The sequence below is a fragment of the Platalea leucorodia genome, assembly GCF_965183815.1.
Source record: "Platalea leucorodia genome assembly, chromosome: 3".
NCBI classification, from domain to species: Eukaryota; Metazoa; Chordata; class Aves; order Pelecaniformes; family Threskiornithidae; genus Platalea; species Platalea leucorodia.
Genome location: NC_138825.1, coordinates 73,926,080 through 73,946,477, shown reverse-complemented (window position 1 = coordinate 73,946,477; position 20,398 = coordinate 73,926,080). Strand labels below are relative to the sequence as shown.

Genomic DNA, 20,398 nt, shown 5'->3' with positions numbered 1-20,398 from the left:
AATACATTTCTTTGAGGAAGTTTATATAAATGAAATACATAAAATATATGCCACATGGAGTTTCAAATAACTGGGCTTTTTAGTTTGTAGTTGAATTACATGAGTTTTAATGAAATATACATTTTCAGCTGTAAGTGGTAAACATAGTGAGAAGAGCAGATTACTGTAAGTAGAAACCACTTGATCAAAAACCAACTAGTTAACAGAAGCCTTTACTGAAACACCAAGTATCCCTTGTGTAAGACACCATTTGTGAGTAGCTTGATCAGCACCTGAAGAAAATACAGTTTTGATCATTTGTTTTTTGAATGAAAAATGTTTTTGTAAATGTCAAAGGCCTTCTTAAGAACAAAATGTTGGATATGTTTCTTTGATGTGTTCTGTGATGTGCTGCTTTGTCAGAAATCACATCTAATTTAAGCCTACTTAAAGCAGGTGTATCAGTTCTGATTACTTTTTTTCTGAAAATATTTTGTTCTAGAATTAAGGAAGCTTCACATCATAAGATAAACACTGATAATTTGGAAATGAGTTAGAAAGAAAGGTCAGTTATTTTTACATAGTTTCTACTGGCCTCAATGTAAGTGGCCCTTAAATATTTGATAAGCCCCTCCAGAGACTCTTTGTTTGCAACTTTCAATAAACCTTCCCAAATGACTTCAAAGTAACCTTGTACTTTAGAGCAATCTTATCTTCTGAATAAGTTTATACAAAATGAACTAATGTAAAGAGTACATTGAGCATATACCGTGATCTTCTGAAAAAGTTCATGCGTAATAAAGAAATAACATTAAAAAGTACAAGTCCTTGGTAACACAAGAGACTGAGTGTAAACTATTCACATTCACAGGAGAATGAGATAGGTAACTGATTATCCTTAAGCAGCTTTCTCATCATACAGAAGTGAACTTAAAAGTTAGTGTAAGGCTATGTACTGAACTAAATGGAATAAAAGAATAACTTTGTTCAGGAAAATTGGGAGACTTTCCTGACTGCAAAGCTTTTTACACTGCATATGCACTAAAGAGATGACATATTGGAGAACTGAAAATATTATTAAAACCTTCACTGACAGCACCAACCCAGAGAGTATTTTGAGAAAGCCTCCTAAAAAAAAAAAAAATCATGCTTGGGCAGCTTCCATGCAAAGAGAGAAGCTCGGGAGATGCTTTACAATATGATAATGACAAATGCATCTGTCAACTTGAACAGGCATAAGGAACTTTCTCAGATACGATTAATTGGTGATGATAGATGTCTGCTTTGCGTGCTGACAGTTGGAGAAGCAAGCTAGCCCAGACAATAGGTTCTAGAGAATCCATCACACTCAGCATAGGACAAAGTGCAAATCCCTGCTGCAATGATTTCCACTTAAATAGAAAAAATAACGTCTCAGAGAGGAAATAAAAACAGAAATGTGAAATTACATGTTCAGGGACCTACAGCAAGACAGTGCTGTGCAGAGCCAAGAACAGAAATAGCAACTGCTGGCTTCTAGACCATTTTCCTATCTGCTGATCCCTACACCTCTTTGATGACTGTGGGCCAACAACTCAAAAGTCAGAGATGTTCCTCAAGGCAAAGATGTTCCTGTGTTTTGTTTTCTCATTCACACATCCATCACTATGTTTTGGCTGGTAAAATGTCACAGATGTCTCCAAAGTAGAGTGAAACACCAGGGCACAAATAAGAGAATTATCTGAATGAAGGCATCACATTACCACTGCTTTTTGTTTATAGTCACAGTGATCAACAGATTGTTTCAACAAAATCTATAGTTTTGCAACTTCTAGCCTAGGAGCCATACATTTTAATCACTGTGGCCTAGAAATACTAATGTGCATCCAACTTTTAAACCCAGCTGGAGTGTCTTCAATGCACTGCTGAAACATTAAGCAACTCGCTGCCAGAAGCTTGAAGAAGCCTGCCATTGGTTCACATAACACAGTTCTTTGGCACAGGATGGATGGTTCATGTTTATGCACCTGCATATTCCCTGTGGCAAATTTGGTCTTCATAATGCAGTGGACACAGTAACAAACCCACACTGCTCAATTTTTTCACCTGATGCCTAAAGTAATTGTGTACTCAGCCATGCCCCTATAAAGTTAGGAACTTATTTTTCCTTTGATATTAGGGTTACTGCATAAGATAAAGGGTTTTATACATATCTGAAAATGCATGCATGGGATTCTCCTCTGAAGAAGTATTATTTTTAATGTAAACACTAACTTGGGACAGCATATAGGAGAGTATTAAAACAAGACTGCATAATCAGAGGGCAAATAGAGAAGGAAATCCATCATGGACATCCTGGGGAGCACCAAACAGACAAAGTAGGGAAGTGGGAACTCTTCAGCTTCTCTGCAGCACAAAAGAAAAAAGAACCTCCTGCTCCACTGACATTTTTCATCTGGACCAGGTCCTGCTTTGGAGGTGGAAGGGAACACAGTATGAACAATTGGATAGAAGATCAAGGAAGAGGGAAACTCAAATATTTGGACATTTATGATTACTACAGAGGGGATGTAGCAGCAACCGTGGCTGATAGGCTGCCTTACCAGGGCTGGGGTCTCCTCTTCCTGTGCCATTCTCCCCTGGATGTTTGCAGGAGAAACAATAAGAGGGGGAACTAAAATTGCCAGAAATAATGAGGGGAGAAGGGGAAGAGGGGAAGGGGAGACAAGGGAAAAGGGAAACAAAGAAGAGTAGGAGATGGAAGAACATGACCACCATCTGTATCCACCACAACTGAGAGTAATGTCCCAGGGAGACAAAATGCTACAGTGCAACCTCTGAATATAACACCAGGAAGTGGTGAGATGACACAGAAAGCTGGTACTAATTAAAAGATCAAGATTTATGATTTTTAGCGTAATGACATCCTGTCTCACTCACAAATGAGGTTTAAGATAACAAAAAGTTCTAAATATTGTTGTATTAATGAAAGATATTAAAGATAATACTTGGTATTACTTTAACCAAAAGACTCTAGTTTAATTATGAGTCTTGTGACTCTTCCTGCAAGGTTTATAGAAATTTTATATAAATATAAAGATCACAGACTAATCATTCTGACATTTTGAAGGTCTCCATAATCTACCACCGACTCTGAAAAAAAGTCTCTGAAGAGTCAGGGGAAAAAAGGGTTCTGGATCAACAGATTTCATCTTCTGATGTTTTCGATAGTGAAGTGTTGAATATTGTGTTTAGAGATGGACAACAAACTGCTAGCAGAAACAAGAATTCATTGAAAAAGTGGTTCATTGAATCTGAAAACATCTCTGGTTGAGTTCTTTTTCCTGCAAAATCTCACAGTCTATAAGGGCTGTGTGTGTGGAGCCCTGTTGTCCATAGCCAGTGAACTGCAAACCCCAAACTCTGAAGCTGGTTAAACTAGATACTCCATAATCATAAAGGCAGGGGGTGAAATGACACCCCATCAGGTTCATCAGCAGATGAACATTTCCCGTAGTCTCCTTAGGAACCCCAATCCCTCTGCAGTTCTTGGTCGGCGGCCTCCCAGGCTGACCAGTTTAAGGTCTCAGAGGCTCCACCAACTCAACGTTTTCCTCAGTTTTGTTACTGTTGTAAATTCTGTGGAATTACAGAACACTGCTGGTAGCTGGATTCATCTCCTCCAACTGTAGGCAATTATTCAGGCACCTAGATCTGAGTTAGTTGTCCAGGCTTTACCATCAAGGGAAAGAAACATGCTTTAATAGTATGTTATTCTCTCATCGTAATGTACCTTTCTAATCTATAGTATGATTTATCTGACATGTAAGTGCTTATTTCTTCCCACTAATTATTGAAAAAGACTGATACATCTAAGATGTTAGATGCCTAAAAATAGGAAAAATGTAGCTAGTATGCTACGCATCAATGTTTCTGAAAGAAACATTTGTGAAATTTCAACTTTCATGTGCAATATCTGGAAAAATTGGCTCTTGCTCCAACTTGGAATGGAAACAGATTTCTGAATACCCTAATTACTCACAAGTCAGGAATCACACATTTGCATTAAGTGAGAACTGGCACTGGGAAAAGTCCATCACTGCCATCTCACTAGAATTCTGAGAGTTTAATTTTTCCTACAGGTTGGAAGGTCATCTAACCTAAACACAATCATTTTAAGACTTCTAGCAGCAATAGCTAGAAGTTGGTGTAAGTCCAGAAAAACTATTTAAGAAATGAGGAGAGTACCATATAACAAGAAACTATATTTAGCCTTTCTAAAGACAATTGAAAATTGGTTTAACTCGCTCTGTATGTACCTCCAGAAAGGAAAGAAAAAATAATGCATACAAGCAGGATTTTATTTTATTAAAAGAAGACATAACAAGAGTTAAAGAGAAGACATCAGGTAAATCCAGATGAGAAATTAGGCCCACATTCTTACAGGCATAGTGATATACCATTGATACAAACTGTCAAAGATGATAGCTTCTCTTTGTGCCTCCAGCTCAGGACTAGAAGACTTCTAGTTATTATCTGGTCAAGAACAACCTGTGTTTTGATTAAATATAAATACTCTATCTCAGCAGAGAGGTGAAATGTAATGGCATATAACAGCAAAGTATTCAGACTATGCATGATCTAGGACAGATGTACACTGCAAAATAATGCTTAACAGAAAAACTCAAACTACCAGAAATCCCTTCTGGACTTCAGGCATATAAATCTACGTACTGATTGCATTATGCTCCTCTGCATCGTTTACTGGGTGATTACCTTGCTTGATTAACCGGCTCCTGCTTGGGGCATGGTTCCATGTCACAATTTCTCTGTTTAACAGAATTTTAAGTTTTAACAGAACCCTCTCTATCTCTATTCCCTACATTGGCCAGATCACTTACACTTTAGCAGACCCCTCTGCTCTTCTGATGACTTTCTTTTCCAGTGGGTCTACACTGTAAAGTAGCTTAGCAAAAAGGCTTTTCTTTAAAATAAGCCCCAGCCTCCTGCAGTGTAAACACAACTGATTTAGTTTTTTGAGCCCAGCAACAGGAGAGGATCATTTTGCAGCGTGTCACATTTGAAGCCTGAAATATTGCCTATGTGAATACTGGAAGCTTCAATCATCAACATATAACATGATGTATTTCTTGATTATTCATGAACTACTATGTTTTCCATTCACTTATCATCTTTATATTATGATGAATGAAATTACTAGACCTAGCCTTTGCTATAATTTTATTAGTACCAAGCTAAGCATTTATTACTCAGATTAGCGTGAGGGTATTGGGGTTTTTCTTTAATTATTGAAATGTTATTCCTCATGAGTAATGATGAGAACAAGATATGGAAAACCAGTGTGCTAACTGATTACAGTAAGGCATTCCAAGTGGTGAAAAACATTGTGCAGAAGAGGATAATTCCCTAGAGAAGTATTCTACAAGGTTAAATGCTTCCATTTGAGACTGTTTGAACTGTTTTTGTAGAACGAGATAGTTCACAAAGTACAGTGGTAAGAAAGAGATTCAGTATTACCTATATAATTTATCAAGATGTCTTTGAGAATCAAAGTCTTCATTCTGAGCATCACTAAGTGCAATGCACGACTTCTCTATCACAGTATTAGATCACAAACTCTCCACTATCCAAGCATCGCATCCAGGTGGGGCTTGTGTCTGCCTTAACTCAATATAACCCACTGTGAAATCAATGAGACTACTACTGTTGACCTTAACAGGAGACAGACTACAGTGAAAAAAACAGAGAAGGAAAAAGTATTGATTAATCAAGCCCTTTTTCCCAGCCAAACTATGATACTACAAAAAGTATCACAGTTGAAGGGGCTTCTTCCTCTGTACTGTGCTAGTCTGTACGTAATAAAAAGTTTGCAGTGAATATTATGTTAATTCCACTGTAAAATTTAATTTTTAGCTAACAAACCTATTGAAGTAGTTCATGTGATCATTTTTTATTGTTTTACAGTCTTCTATAAGTGCACTCTTAGGACAGCCTATTATTATAGAAACCAAAAAAAAACCAACTTATTTTCCTGCTCATGTTGCTCTAGAAGTACTGTGTTCTCTGTGTGCTTTATCAGCAAGACATTAAAAGGATAATGAATTGAACAACAGTCAAAGAAGGACCTCCACAGATCAGTTTGTCCTTAAACATGTTAAAATCTGTTTCAGATGTAAAATTAGCTAACTCCTCTTCCTTTTCTTCAGGTGGAGCAATAGTAGCAGTCATTCAGCTGATCAGCATCAAAAAGGAAAAAAAAGAAAAGAAAAATAAGAAGGTAAATTGCACCTGGAACTTGCCACTAGTGTTTCATGTATTTCTGGGTAGTCTTGTCAGTTCTAACTGAATCCATTACTAAAAGAGAAGTTTGTTTCACGGAGAACTGGTAATGTGTACTGTCCCCATTACACAGAAGGAAAAGCTGAATTAGAGTTTTGAAGTGAGTTATTAAGAGAAGGAGATGAAATATGATTAAGATAGCTTCCCATTTTTGCATATGCAATACGAGATAAATGTCAGCTGCACTTTTCCACTAAAGAAAATAAGTAGAAATGCACGCACTGCAATTTGTTCAAAATCTAATTATTTTGTTTGATGAGAAACAAATCTTTTCCTAGAGTGCTAATTACCACATATTTTCTTAAAGAGGAAAGAAAAGACAATTTCTAAAAGAAAATTTAATGCCACAAAAATTTAAGATAGCTTAGTCTTGTTCTTCATTTCATCTTCATTAGTTTCCTTCTTTAAATATTGTTTAAGTAATTTCACACTTTAGGAAGAACCCTTCAGTCTTCTGCAATAAAACTTGTCCAGATACTGCATTAAATCACTAAAGGAAAATAAACAGAGGTGGAAATATTAGGTTCTTGTTGTATGGAGAAGAAAGGCAACCATCATACTGGACTGATTAAACAGAGGCCTAGCACTTCAGAAGCATGAAGCAAATCCCCCTCATTACACATCTAGACTTGTTCTTCCTTTTGGCATCATACTTGGATAAAATATGGTTACCAACTCAAAACAGCCCAGTAAAGATCTTCTGAAAACAATGGGACATCTAAAACATCTGAGCTACATGAAGAATCTGGTTGAGCTGTTTAACCTAAAGAAGAGAAGACCAAAGAGGAACTTGATAATAGTTTTCTAGTATGTACAACACGGCTGTAAAGTGAAAGAAAATAATAGGTACTCTTTAGTCATGGTGTATAAGACAAGAGGTAATGGGCTTGTACTGCAGAATGAAAGATTCAGGCCAGACACAAGGAGAAAAAGACTGGTTTCAGACTTGTGGTTTCAGAAGTCAATAAAAATAGGCATAGGGATCCCTGTCACAAAAGGTATAGGCTTAGTGGATACTGTCTTAGGAAAGAGAAATGGACAAAGAGATTTCAAGATGGTTTCTGTGTTTACTGGGTCACTAGGGAGATGCATCAGTTCACTGAAAAAAGTATGCTGTCTTTCACATGAATTATAGAAGGCCTTTAGTCTGAGCAGTTTTTCTAATTTCAGTTAAGCAGAGAAAAAAAGGTGCTTATTTGCTTTCAATTTGCAAGTCCCAAAACACAAAAAATATCCTGATGCAAGATAGCCCTAAAGCACATGCTTAAATTCCTCCCTGTTCAGGAGACCATTCAAGCAGGGCTCAAGCATATTTAGTTGTTCTTCTGAATCAAAGATCTGAATCTGTTCTGCTTCCTGAAACATGATCACTAATGCCTAACACAAGCTTTTTCAATTAACAGCAACTCATTATATTGTTATCTCTCTTTAAAAAAAACATGTATGTCATCCAGGCTACCTTCCTTATCTATGTGGTTCTTGCCATCTGCTGGCAGATATTTTATGTTGTCAATTTAAAATGCACAAATTACTTGAAGTTGATGAAAAATAATTAAGAAAAATGTTAAAAGCTGTATTAGTAACAAGCCTATATTATATGCAAATATTGGGTATTAATGTTGTGTATCAAAAACTTTGAGAAATTTTATTCAATCAATATTAAGATTAAAGCACTTCTTAAATACGAACTTAACATAGTACGTATTCTATATTACCAAAAGAATCATTATAATATAGCATCTAATCACTAGGAGAAATTCTACAGATGACAAACCAGTAGTAAATCGATTACTTCACCTACAGATGAAATGTAGTCATTCAGTTCCATACAAGCAATATTGCACAAAAGAGATGGCCTTGCTGGGGTTGCCTTTTTATGTAATACAGATTTGAATAAGAATGAGTTCAGCTCACAGGGAAACAGAAAACTGTATAAAATCATAAGTCAAAATACCAAAGAATATCTGGACCTTGAGCTTTACTAACCTTCATGTTTAAGTGCATGGATTTTAAGAATGGTTGCATAGATGGATAGGCTCTATTTTCAGTAGCATTTAAAAAATAAAGGAGCACCCTTGCTAACACTCCACATTATTAGCATTTAAGAGTAAATCACATACCTGGTTTTAATGTTTTGATTGCCACGGGGGTGGTATTATTCCACAGTCCTTCCCATACCTCACCAAACTGACCAGATCCTAATTTTTTCAACAATTTCAGAGATTGTCGGTCTATCTCCCACTGATCGACAGTTTTATATGACAAATCAAAAGTAGTAGGAGTTTGTACCTGGTAAAAGAAAATAAATAATACAGTAATTGTGACTCCTAATATTTTTTCAACAGCATATACAAGTCATTGTTAACTATGTCATGTAAAGTCACAACTGATATAAATAATGCTTGCTTAGAGTACACACACGTGATAAAGTAAGCTGAGAACATAAAATACAGCCCACATCCTGGGTACTTTTTGTTAGAAATAAGAAATACTCTAAAGAAAATATCCTGCCATTAAAAGTAAAAATTAGAAATCATGCCTCTAGCACGCTTTTTGAACAGTGACATATTGCTTGCCCGAACCTTGTGGCTTTGTCTCAGTAATTACTTATGGACAGCTAGAGTTATGAAGTTGGAGATTTCATCTCCATATACATTTATAAAAAGGTATTCATAAATCATGATTTGGCATATTTTCTCCTCCAGCCACATGATGATTTGTTCAAAACAGCATGGTATTTTATTATTAACATGTCAGCTTCAAGACTGAAGCTGCAGTGCTACCCAGAACTTCCCGAAAATAAGCAGATCATCAACATTTTGAAACGGTAGAAGCAGACATGGGGTTAACACCTTCTGACTGATACCTGATCAGTTAGCTTACAAAAAATATGTTGCACAATGTAGCATCCACTCTTACCTTTAGGCATGGCTTTCCGAGCACCACGCAGAGGCCATCACTTTTCTTACTGTAATAGTCAACAAATTCATTCAGAGTTTTGAAAGTTTTCCTTCTGCTTAGGAAAAAGCCTCCTTCATCCAGCTTTCTGATCCTGTAGTGCTTCACAGATACGCCATCAAAAACTAAGAAGATTTAAAAATATTAAGTTTCCAGGAATTACAGCAATGGTACAATATAGCTTACGGCCAAACCATTATAATTTTCCTAAATGTATTTATGAGGACCTTAAAATAAATTATTTTAGTTTCAAAGATGACAACTATACAAAACCTCTTTCAAACCAAAGCCCACTGTTTAGCTAGATAGCTTAACATATCTAGTCTACTGGTCTTTAACCATTCAGGTTCGGAGATTCTTGCTTGCACCATAAGAACTGACACAAAAATACATAAAGACATCTTCTGTGAGGCAGCTCATATTTTCCATCTTTTAAGACACCAAAACCAGCCAGAAGCACCTAACTGACAGTAATCATTTAATCAGTTTTTAATACTTCATTTACCAGTGCTAACTTTCCACATAGCAGCTGCTGGGGGTGGCAAGCATTTTAGAGCAAACATACGCCCTCCATACGGCCACGATTCTCTGGAAAGCACTCACATCTTCCATGGGTTTTATTGAGTTTTGTACATGTAAAACTCAGGCCAATAATGTTCTGGTTTAAGTAGCTGACGACTCCCTTTCTATTGAAATGTGTTTTATTCTCATCTATTCTTTCCTAATCAACAAGACCTTTCTCTCCTCGCCTCCTGCAGGTTATTTACCTACATGTCATGACACGCAAAGTGTCCTTCCTTGTGACTGTCAGAAAGAAGGCTGGGCCACTGCATGCCGGGGCTAGACCCAGACCAGCAGCAGGCCTAAGGTGGTCAAAGAAATGCACTGTCACTCACCTAGTGTGTTATCTAAGGAATATTACGCTTGTAACTGCCATTTCTGATGGCTCTGTCATATCTGGTTTAGAGAAGTGGTCTCCAAAGCAGAGTGCGTACAACCCAGGGAGTGCTCTAGACAATCCACTGGGGTGTGGGAAAAAAGTATTTTTTGTACCATTAATAAATAGAATAAAATAAATATTTTAAAAATACTGTTTATTTTACCTTTATCTCATCCTTTTTTAATTTCTTTTTTTTGTGTATGTTCTCTAATGTACATAATTTATCAGTACAGTAGTACATGTATATAATTTAGAAATAAATAAATAAATACATGAACATATATCAGCCTGAATGCTCAGAAGTCATTTTACTGGTAGGGCTGCACAATCAAAAAAGTTTGGAGACAACTGGCTTATAGATCTCCCTTACAAAGGAATATCAGCAGTAGCAACGGCAGGCTGAATGTCAGCAGAGAGGGCAGTTCTGAAGAGCTGGAAAGGGATGTAGTCTCTCATGTGGGGTGTCATTTAGCCTGAAACTCCATGACTGAGACATCGCTGTCCATTTCCAATGGGCAATGGAAAGCCTATGTTACATACTGAAGGGTAACTGATTTAGCTCCTATCAGAGGGGTACCCCACCCTGCATTTAATGAAACAACACTCCATGATGAGTGAGGAGAGAGCTCTCAAGGGGAGGGGGATGCTCCAGTTGCCATCCTGGTCCTCATCACCCAACGTTACACCTTTCCAGCAGGCCAGGTGTCTCCTTCCACACCCATCAATTTGGGTGATTACCATTACTGTCCCCTTCTCAGGGCCCTCACACAAGATGAAAGTCTGAAAAGCAAAAGGGAGGCATAGGGGAAAGGCCTTCTGCTGGTTACCTCCAGTAACCTTTTAGTAACCAAAATTCCAGCAAACATTTTGAATTTAGTCATGTTGACTAGCGGCTACTCTTAGTTAAATAATTTAATGGAAATATTTTTCAGTCCTAGAAACAGCCTCGGTCTGTTATATTGGAAAATCTAGTTATCTAAAAAATTGTCATTGCTCTCCCCTGGAGATATTATAGCTGATATTATAGCTGATATTATAGCTGATAAATTGTAATTGATAAATTGAAATCGTAACACTGCATGAATTTTGGCAACCACTTTGGTTATACTAACAGAATACACAGGTACATATTGTATGTAGAAAAAATTTCAGAAAATTATGGGTTGCACGCAATTAACAAATCTGATATAAAGTATAATTTCTCTCACTATTAAGTGGTTAAGTTAAAACGAAAAATCTCTCCTTCCTTAACTACTGTCATGTATGAGCAAATGTTTTTCAACTGTACTGTGCGATTGTCACCCCAGGCCACCAGAGGGCATAGAGGAGCTGTTGAAAATACTAGGAGATTTTATATCTGCCACAGGTAATATTTTGAGAGAGTTGATTTACCAACTTACAATTCTGCATGAGGACCAGAAATAAGAATATTTGTAAATATAACTCCATAGGGTAAAGATAATTACATCGCACTTTTCAAGTGCCATTTCTTTTTAATTTAACACCTCACAATTAATATTTTTTACTTGTAAAATGCATGTATATTTTTGTGATGCATCATTTGAAAATGGGGCTGAAGCAAAATGAAGGAAGGAGTAATTCAGTAACAACAGACTGGAAATGTGATGACTTTTCTAAAGCTCACAGTAAAGTGCATCAAGCCAAATGAATTGATATTTTTGATGAATAAAAGGCCAACAGGATGACTGTGTTAATCCAGTCTCAGTTGTATATCACAACTGATAGTAGTTTGACTACCTCCTTTATTTATTAGCAACATTATAATTATTACTTGTGAAGCAGCTAATGTTAATGCAAGAGTTGGTTTGAAGGATGTGCTATAATTTCTTAAATGAGCCTTGTATGAAGCCTTATGATTGGCAGCATGCAGGTCAGGCAGTGATGCGTGTGGAGACTCTGGAGAAAATTTCTGCACTGACACCATCTTTGCCTGCGATAAGCAGCTGAGATTAGTGCAGTATTTGACAGGGGGCTGTTTACTTGTATCCCAGGGCTGAGTCTGGCTGCACAAGTCCTGCACTGCACACTCGCGGAGCTGCAGCATGGTGCAGCTCCTCTGCCCGACACAACACGGAGCACGTGTCATTCAGGGAAGAGCTAGCCATAACCCCCTCAGTGCTTCCAGTCATCCTTACATCTACACCAGACTGTTGAACAGGACAGGATCGCAACTTCAGCTTCACACAGTTTGACAGCAGCTAGGTTTGAAGACTGCAGTGGTTTTCTCCTCAACTTGCCCTTCCCAAAAGAATCACCACTCACCATTAGATTTCTTCATGGGTTTGGTGTAACAGAAGCATTCTCCTCTCCCTGCTTCCCACCTTCATAAGGTTGGGCCATGCAGAAGTAGATTTTGCCACCCCAAGGATGAGAATAAAATAATTTACTACTCCTTTCCCAGGGCAGCAAAATTTGTGGTGGCATCAGCAGAATCAACATCTTCACCAAATGAATCATGGAGACACTAAGGCACCATTACTGCCAGTGTCCCAACATCTCTCCTATCAGCAGTCCTCCCCCAGCACTGACAGTGCAGCGCTGCTGGCAGGAGCTGTGCTCGGTCTCCACGCCCGGGGCGGATGTGGGAGGAGGGTGGCTCATGAGATCACCCTCACCAGCACAGAACGGGTGCAGGGGCTGCTCCAAAATTGTTCTGCTACGGCCACCATTTTGCCACTCCGACCAGTCTGCTGCCTTAAACTATTACCTGTTTTTTCCTATGCTGAAAGCCAATCTGGCCTAGAGGAAACCACACAATCTTTTTTAGGAGCAGGGAAAAAAATGGAAGAAAACACAAACCATTTACATTGTCATTTAATGCAATCAGTCTTTCAGACACCATTATTCAGTGAGGGGGGAAGTAGAGAGCCTCCTGCTATCACTGGCAATGACACTCAATTAAGCTGAGCACATCTAAATTATGGCTTTTAATTAAAAAGAGGCAATGTCTAAGATGGCACCAACATGTTTAAAATTTAATACATTTCACACCAGATGCTGGAGTCATCAACATAAAAATCTGTCGACAACATGTGCATTTTTAAAATGGGAAAACCTATTTTTAAAATGTCAAACACTTTAAAATGATAGCAACACATCTCAGTGGCCTATCTGGTTTGATGTGTTTTCCATTTAACCATTCAGAGTTGAGAAAAACCTTTCCGAATATGACTTTTAGCTTTTAATTTAAATAGTCATTTATCATCTAAATCTTACAAATTGTGAGTTTTCTCATCAAGGCAAGTTAGAAGTGAAAAGTGTCATTTTAATGAAAGGTAGGGTTTATTTCTTTTTCTTTTTGTTCCAGAGGAGATCCTTTTCTCTCCCTCATTAACATTAAGTCTCTTATATATTGCCCATATGAGCATGAAATCAAGCATGAAAGTCATAAAATCAGTTTATGGGTGCTTGGGTAAAAATATCTTCTCCTTTTCTCCTTCTTTTCCTTTTTAGCTTTGTTATAATTAAATGTTAGGCTGGACAGAGAGTTACAATATTTTCTTAAAGACCTTAATTCTGAAAGCCAGGTTGTCACTCTTCTAGTCATTATCATCTATCCTGGAGTGAACCTAGATTCGCCGGGGGAAGGGATAAAACCAGGCTTGCTAGGGATGAGCCTAGGGGTGGCATGCCTGTGTTGCAGATGAGATCTATAGCCCAACTGAAGTGCATTTACACCAATGCACGCAGCATGGGCAATAAACAGGAGGAGCTGGAAGCCATTGTGCAGCAGGAAAACTATGACATAGTTGCCATCACGGAAACATAGTGGGATAACTGTCATGACTGGAGTGCTACAATGGATGGATATAAGCTCTTCAGAAGGGATAGGCAAGGAAGGAGAGATGGTGGGCTAGCTCTATATGTTAGAGAGTGTTTTGATTGTATAGAGCTTAATGATGGTAATGATAAGGTCGAGTGCTTATGGGTAAAGATCAGGGGAATGCCAACAAGGCAGATATCCTGGTCGGAGTCTGTTATAGACCACTCAACCAAGATGAAGAAACAGATGAAGTATTCTACAGGTGGCTGGCTGAAGTCTCACGATCTCTAGTCCTTGTTCTTGTAAGGGGCTTCAACTTACCAGATATCTGCTGGAAATACAACACAGCAGAGAGGAAACAGTCTAGAAGGTTCCTGGAGTGCATAGAAGATAACTTCCTGATGCAGCTGGTAAGCAAGCCAACCGGGGAGGTGCCCCGCTGGACCTGCTGTTTAGGAACAGAGAGGGCCTGGTGGTCGGAGGCTGTCTTGGGCACAGTGACCATGAAATTATGATAGAGTTTTCGATTCTTGAAGAAGTAAGGAGGGGGGCCAGTAAAACCACTACCTTGGACTCTAGAAGGGCAGACTTTGGCCTGTTTAGGAGCCTGGTTGACAGAGTCCCTTAGGAGGCAGTCCTGAAGGGCAAAGGAGTCCAGGAAGGCTAGACATTTTTCAAGAAGGAAGTCTTAAAGGTGCAGGAGCAGACTGTCCCCATATGTCAAAAGACAAGCAGGCAGGGAAGAAGACCGGCCTGGCTGAACAAGGAGCTTTTGCTGGGACTCAGGAAAAAAAGAGAGTTTACTGTCTTAGGAAGAAGGGGCAGGCAACTCAGGAAGACTACAAGGTTATCATTAGGTTATGCAGAGAGAAAATTAGAAAGGCAAAAGCCCAGCTAGAACTTAAACTGGCCACTGCAGTTAACAAAAAATGGTTTTACAAATATATCAGCAACAAAAGGAGGGCCAAGGAGAATCTCCATCCTTTATTGGATGCAGAGGGAAACATCGCCACTAAGGATGAGGAGAAGGCTGAGGTACTTAACGCCTTCTTTGCCTCACTCTTAAATAGTCAGACTAGTTATCCTCCAGGTATTCAGCCCCCTGAGCTGGGAGGCGGAGATGGAAGCAGAATAAAGCCCCAATAACCCAAGAGGTAACAGTCAGCAACCTGCTACTCCACCTGGATGCCCACAAGTCTATAGGGCCAGATGGGATCCACCCGAGGATACTGAGGGAGCTGGTGGAGGAGCTGGCCAAGCCACTTTCCATCATTTACCAGCAGTCCTGCTTAACTGAGGAGGTCCCAGCTGACTGGAAGTTAGCTAATGTAACACCCATCTACAAGAAGGGTCAGAAGGAGGATCCAGGGAACTACAGGCCTGTCAGCCTGACCTCGATGCCAGGGAAGGTCATGGAGCAGATCATCCTGAGTGCCATCATGCGGCACGTGCGGGACAATCAGGGGATCAGGCCCAGCCAGCATGGGTTCATGAAGGGCAGGTCCTGCTTGACTAACCTGATCTCCTTCAATGACACGGTGACCCGCTTAGTGGATGAGGGGAAGGCTGTGGATGGTGTCTACCTGGACTTTAGTAAGGCCTTTGACACTGTCTCCCACAGCATTCTCCTGGAGAAGCTGGCTGCTCACGGCTTGGATAAGTGCACGCTGCGCTGGCTTAAAAACTGGCTGGACGGCCGAGCCCAGAGAGTGGTGGTGAATGGAGTCAAATCCAGTTGGCGACCGGTCACGAGTGGTGTTCCCCAGGGCTCAGTACTGGGGCCGGTCCTGTTCAATATCTTCATTGATGATCTGGATGAGGGGATTGAGTGCACCCTCAGTAAGTTTGCAGATGACACCAAGTTGGGTGGAAGTGTCGATCTGCCTGAAGGTAGGAAGGCTCTGCAGAGGAGTCTGGACAGGCTGGATCGATGGGCTGAGGCCAACTGTATGAGATGCAACAAGGCTCAGTGCCGGGTCCTGCACTTAGGTCACAACAACCCCAGGCACCGCTACAGGCTTGGGGAGGAGTGGCTGGAGAGTTCCTTGGCAGAAAAGGACCTGGGGGTGCTGCTTGACAGCCGGCTGAACGTGAGCCAGCAGTGTGCCCAGGTGGCCAAGAAGGCCAATGGCATCCTGGCTTGTATCAGGACTAGCGTGGCCAGCAGGACCAGGGAGGTGATCGTGCCCCTGTATTCGGCACTGGTGAGGCCACACCTTGAGTACTGTGTTCAGTGTTCACCTCACTACAAGAAGGACATTGAGGTGCTGGAGTGTGTCCAAAGAAGGGCAACGAAGCTGGTGAAGGGTCTGGAGAACAAGTCTTATGAGGAGCGGCTGAGGGAGCTGGGGTTGTTTAGTTTGGAGAAGAGGAGGCTGAGGGGAGACCTTCTTGCTCTCTACAGCTACCTGAAAGGAGGCTGTAGTGAGGTGGGGCTCAGTCTCTTCTCCCAAGTAACAAGTGACAGGACAAGACGAAATGGCCTCAAGTTGCTCCAGGGGAGGTTTAGATTAGATATTAGGAAAAATGTCTTCACGGAGAGAGTGGTTGGGCATTGGAACAGACTGCCCAGGGAAGTGGTGCAATCACAGTCCCTGGAAGTGTTCAAAACACGTGTGGATGTGGTGCTTAGGGACATGGTTTAGAGGTGGACCTGGCAGTTAGGTTAACAGTTGGACTCGATGATCTCAGAGGTCTTTTTCCAACCTTAACGATTCTATGATTCTACGTTCTATGAAACCAAAACAGCAATAGCAGGTAGAGCAAACCCAACCAGTTCTACAGAGGATGGGAGTTTGGGGGTCTATCTTTCTGTGCTGAAAAAATTGGAAACAGACATTAGGGATATATTTCAAAATATCAGGTTGTGACTTTTCCCCTGTCAGTGTATCACCTACCATGGAGACAGAAGCCACCCAAGACCTCTTAAAAGAAATACTTCTGAATCACTATTCCTCAAGAAAGCACTGCTTTTCTGCCTCAGCTTTGAGTGTCTTATAACTCCTTCTGATGGAACAAAGAGGAGAGAGTCAGAAAAACTGCCTTCTCCATAGCAGCTGGTGGACTAAACAACCTTCCTTCCAATTAATTCTCCCCACAGTGCAGTCCACTTCATCATTTGCTTTAGAATGCACTAGCTCTCCCAAAAGTAGACATAAGTAATGAGATTATGGACATACAATGTCTGGACCATTATGTATACTAACAGGTTGGAAGCAAAAAAACTTGCACAACACAAACAGACACCATTCAGTCAAGCCTATTCAGTAAGCAGCAAATAATATTTAGCTCTTCAGGATGAAGTAGCATATTGAGGTTAAATTACGTTTAAGTCTGGGAAGCTGCTAAAAGATTTAGCAGCAGTGGTAAATCATGTCATTAATACTCACTGTCTACAGACTGCTTGAGTTTATTCTCTTTCTTTGCCTAAAAGAGCACAAATGCTTAGTAAATCTGAGATGACACACATACACATGCATATATTCTTAGAGGACAACCCATGTTTGTGCGTGAAGGAGGGCTGCCTCCTGTAGCTGGAGCCTTGCCTTCACGTATATTACGTTCTTCAGTGCCACTTTTCCCTTCCTTCATCAAACAAACCAGCATGGAAGAAATCCACACTGGTGGTTTCATATCTTGCTGTTATCACCTATCATCAAATCTCCTGTTCCTAAAGAAGCTTGTACAGAAACCCGAAAAATCTCTACCGCAAGCTTTTATAATTGAATCAAATATACTAAATCAGATAGAATATAGCTTCTATCCATGATTTGTAAGGAAAAAATTAAACAGCAGCATGAAAGGATGTTCTCATCCTACTACAAATGCTGGCCTAATATTTATTTTCATTCTCTTGGATTTTTCTCTGCGGTACTTCATAGTTTAAATAAAGTACTGCTGCCTTCCTGTTAGAGAAGTAGTCAGGATGCAGGGTGAAGAATTAAGATTTTGAATCTGTCCTACAAGGCTACAGTTGGAGAATAACAAAAAGAAATTGCATTTCCAGCCCTAGGTGCACAAGCACAAGATTTTTCATTGATTTTTAGTAAGGTGTCCTGTATTCAAGTGCCAGCATTACGCAGATAATACAGGCCTATCTATCCTTCCCTGCATAACACCACGCTGTTATCGGTCTAGCCCAGTCCTTGGATGAAATCAGTTCACTGATGAAGAACACTTGAAGGTAGCTGAAACCATGTAAGCCAGGGATAAGTTGGCATATAGAGGGAAAGCATTTTGAAAGGTTTGCAGCTGTAATACAGTATTTGGATAAAAGGGTGCACACAGAGGTGTCAGTTCAGTCACAGTTTGGGAGCAGTCTGATTCATTGCTGGTGTTAGTTTTCTTATCAGAGCTTCTTGGCAAGAACAAACTTCCTTGAGGGAAAACTGAAGATTATGGAACGAACTCTCCCAGAACTGTAAGTATCGTATTTATTTCATAAACTTCCCCGTATTTCACTCCACAGGCAACATATACTTCTTTGTCTTGGCAATTAAAAGCAACCCTCCCATTACCACAAGACATTGCAGGTATATACCCTTCCCTTATGATTCAAAAAGAGAAACCAAGATTGTGTCGAAAGTTCATTAACCTGCTTAATGTGTTTCTCTGTAATGCTCAGAAGATGACTGATGCATAAACATCCAGGCAGAAGAGACGTCAATATGAAAGAATTTGGTTATGCACAAGATGCCTCTCATTTTTCTGATGTAATTCTGCACGTGACAACTTACGGTTTATTCACAAACATCAAGAGTCTTCACTGGCATGTGGAACTATATAGGCAGAGCACATTAGGAAGTTTGGGTGTATAGCCCTGTCATGTCAGGGACAACATTATACTCTTGACTCACACTTGTATGACAAGTTTGATAGAAAACGTTCACGGAAAACAATCAATGAACAATTATGTTTACTATCTAATATGGCAAATACCTATGACATGAAAAAGATGACATGTACATATAAGTGAGTAAGTAAAATTATTATCAAATAAGGACACTTTCAGATTCAAATAAAGGACTTTAAATACATTTCAAAACCCATCATCATCATAAATCTAACGTTTTATTGATGTTTACAACTAACTTTTCAATGAAATATGACTGATTCTGAAGTAGAGCTTCAAAGATCTTCCTATCACTTTGCCCCTGCCTGAAAACAAATAAGTATAAACCTAAGGGTGTGCTCTAGCAGAAATCTCATTTTCTTAAACTGCAGATAACTGCCAACATGGTTTAATTTTTATTTTGTGTACTAATCAGAACAGTAGTGTACAACTGTAATGTATTTTTTGGCATTTTAATCATGAAAATAGTTTCTATTTTAAGGCAGCTGGCGCACTAGAAGTACTAAGCATAAGAAAGTTAATTTCTGTTCTGAGCATATTAATAAGCAAAGCCTACAAAATAAATGTTAGTAAAAACCCAAATGACTCTTGCCAAGTTTTCTTTATATATCTCCTGGGAAAGAAATATTATCATGAACTTAATTTCATTTTCATGCCCACAGTTTATCGTTTTCAAAAATAAAAAAGTCCATATCACCTGAGAAATTTTTAAAACATTGTTTAAGATGAAAAACTAGAATATACCTGAAAGTGAGTATTCGCCTTTTAGACTTTCACTTTCTCGAATTAGGAAGGCTCCTGCCTGGTTTCCAGGGTATGACAGTTGTCTCTCGGCATCTGCTCGTTTGATTGGGCCAAAAAACCATCTGAACAAATAAAAAACATTCATTTTACCAGTCAGTGAAACATACCAGGAAGACAATTTAGCTTTTATAAACATGCTGCATATTTACTAAAAGATAATCTGTGCTATGCTAATTAAATTCCAATAGCATGGGGGAAAAAAGCCAACAAGAACTACACAACAAATTTATTGCTAGAAAATATTGCTTACACATTTGAGTAAAATCTGGATTTTGCTGCTGATGGAAAGTCCCACTGATTTCAAGAGAATGAGAATTCAGAAGTGACAGACTGGCCTTGTCCCAGGGAAAATTCGCGAAGAAATTTGCAAGGCTGCTGTGGCAGAAATTGATGCCAAGTCCATTGATGCCTCTTGAACTACACAGAGGTGCAGGTATGTGCTAACATCCCGACATCTTAAAAGTCAAAGATCCCCGAAACTGCAGAAGGGTTCTCAGGTTCCAAGAGGTAAGCCACCCTGCAGCCTTCCCCGTTCCACTGCCACGTCAGTATCTCAAATGAGTTACTGGAAATTTTTCAGCTCTTCTGCTGTTAGACGAAACCAGTATGTCCCTCAAGTCACAACAAATATTTCAACATCCCTGTTCTGTAACAATCGACTCCTATCTACATCTTTTAAAACATATTTTTCCTCTCTTGCTAAACCCTGTAGTTTACAAGGACTTGTTCAAGAAATAGTTTT

At 39.4% G+C, this 20,398-nt stretch overlaps 1 protein-coding gene across 1 annotated transcript in view; it reads right to left on the bottom strand.

Moving 5' to 3' along the window:
- Positions 1-20,398, bottom strand: part of FRK (fyn related Src family tyrosine kinase) — a gene marked incomplete at both ends in the record, with an annotated part of 55,525 nt that overhangs the window by 12,493 nt on the left and 22,634 nt on the right. Inside the window, 3 exons of the mRNA XM_082305474.1 lie at positions 8,439-8,607; positions 9,238-9,401; positions 19,597-19,718. Of these exons, the coding sequence (XP_082161600.1) occupies positions 8,439-8,607; positions 9,238-9,401; positions 19,597-19,718 (455 nt within the window). The remainder of the gene's footprint in view (positions 1-8,438; positions 8,608-9,237; positions 9,402-19,596; positions 19,719-20,398) is intronic.